General features: G+C 30.1%; 1 protein-coding gene across 1 annotated transcript; it reads right to left on the bottom strand.

The window, feature by feature from the left end:
• Nucleotides 1-62: 62 nt before the first annotated feature.
• Nucleotides 63-714, bottom strand: LOC105625345 (the record flags this gene model as incomplete). Its single annotated transcript, XM_012206679.1, has 3 exons — nt 702-714; nt 518-635; nt 63-200 (listed from the first exon to the last, which is right to left on the bottom strand). Coding segments are annotated over exons 1-3 (269 nt in total), but the record flags the coding sequence as incomplete, so codon positions are not given.
• Nucleotides 715-2,298: the final 1,584 nt, after the last annotated feature.

The following is a 2,298-nucleotide window of genomic DNA, read 5'->3' as shown; positions in this document are numbered from 1 at the left end:
TATATATATATATATATATATATATATATATATATATATATATATGTTACCCAATGTTGTACCTTAAGCCATCTTTTTCTTGTGCAAAATCGACAATATGACAATTTGCATTGTGACTTCCTGCAATTACTGCCGGAGCTACTGTCTTTTCGTCTGGATGAATACATGTGTTCCATGGTACTGAAAATTCTACATGATATCTGAAATAAATATATCATATATACATATACAGAGTAAATCAGAATGAAACATTGACTGTACATGTTATAACTCAATTAGGTATGAAGTCGATAATTTTCTCATAAAGTAAAAAGTTGGTTCAATGACTCTGGATTCACCCTGTATATATGAAATATTGAAAAATTAATATATGCATTCTCTTTCCTAATATAGTTTTGTATATATTACTAATTTTACTAAATAATTGTAATTGATAGAAATTAAAATTTTTAGCATAGCAATCAAACCAATATAAAATTATAAAATATTTATATAAGTTCTATATATAACAAATAACCTGTGATACAATTGTAAGAACCCTAAATGAGCATCTATATGACCATGTCGCTGTGGCTGTATCATAATATTATTATCTTTTCCAAATCCACTTCCACCACTAAAGTGAACATGATGCTCTAAACATACAAAATTTTATTTACACATTTTATATAATCGTTAATAAAGAAAAGATAATCAAATACCTTTATCTCCCATGTTCCATAAAATAGTTTGGCAGGTTTGACAGTTGTAATTTCATACTGTTTGTCAAAAAAGTTGATAGAACTAACTACCAATGCTTCTAATGACTGACGATATGAAGTCTGATCTGTTTGGTCTAAAATAGGTTAAGTTGTTTCGCTCCTGAAATGCGCAGTGTTGACCAATCAGAAAATTGCTACAAGATGTTTTCCAACTAGGACACAGAAGCCTAATTTCCATCAAAGGTTTAATTCGAATCAGAATGTAAAACCCAATCAATTATAGTTGAACATTCCCCTATCGTTCGGCTATAACAGGAGAATACTCGACTGTAGTTGATTCTTACTTTCTAATCCGGCTTAAATCTTTGGAAACTAGGCCGCTGTGTAAAGTACTTGTTCGAACGCAGTTTATAGTGTTTTTTACTAGCTGAACTGGTGCGCACTCAAACTGTTGTACATTAATCTAATCTGACTGTAAGTGAGAGATTTCGATTAATAAAATATCTAAGTATTTTATCAAATACCACAATAAAATGTAAAGATTTCGTGGTTTATTTTTGTATTTTTATTAAACGTACATCTTTATGTCGATTTATGTACAACTCTTTAAAGTGCACTGAGTGCGTACCAGGTCTGCTAGTGATAACGTCTATGATGCTAGAAATCAGTCCAAAATCTTGGATGAAGAAAAAATTGATTAACCGCATTTGTTATGTGACTAAATTGTTCAAATATGATTTGTTAATTCTTTCTGTGTTCGAGGTCTCGGACCTATTTCTAGGGCTTTAAAGCCTGATGTCGTGGACATCGGGCTTTAGGCTCTGCGCACAATAGAAGGAATAAGGAATTAGGAATAAAGAATAAACAATTTCAACCTATCATAAACTGTGTATTCCGATATATCCGATTTCTGATTCCTTATTCCATCTATTGTGCACAGAGCTTTAGTTTCATAATGTAACACCAGAACGCATTGCATTCCATTTTATTCTTATTATATTTAGCACATCAATAATAGATTTATGATTTTTATTTAAATTTAAGTTATAACTTTTTCAGAATTGGCGATTTTTGAAGATTTTATTGCAAAATAAGTACGACCTATCAAAACTTTAACTTTAACTTTTTGAAAAGTTGATAACATTAACATATTTTATACGCTTGTATGTACTTAGCTTTTTACTGTGCAGACTCGAGCAATGTAAGGGGGCTCCGCATAATAAAAGAAATAGAAAACAAAGAACAGAGAATATCCTGTATTTATAATAATATGTCTGTATTTATAGTCAGATCTTATATTTAAGGCTTCCTTACATTTATCTTTAGATGCTCAGTAGTCAATGAAATAATTCGTAGAGTATCTGAAGATAAATTTAAGAAAGCCTTAAATATAAGATTTGACTACAGGCATAAGAATTTCAACCTATCAGAAATCATGTATTGTGGAATACACAATTTCTGATAGATTGAAATTCTTATTCCCTGTTCTCTGTTCATTTACTATGCGGAATCCTCCAGCAAACGATGAAAATGGATTAAAATGGATTTAAATTTTTTTCTATCCGAATGCGTATTTTAAATAGTGAATACTTTTTTT

This window comes from Atta cephalotes (genome assembly GCF_000143395.1).
Source record: "Atta cephalotes unplaced genomic scaffold scaffold01065, whole genome shotgun sequence".
NCBI classification, from domain to species: domain Eukaryota; kingdom Metazoa; phylum Arthropoda; class Insecta; order Hymenoptera; family Formicidae; genus Atta; species Atta cephalotes.
This window is presented reverse-complemented; position numbering and strand designations above follow the sequence as displayed.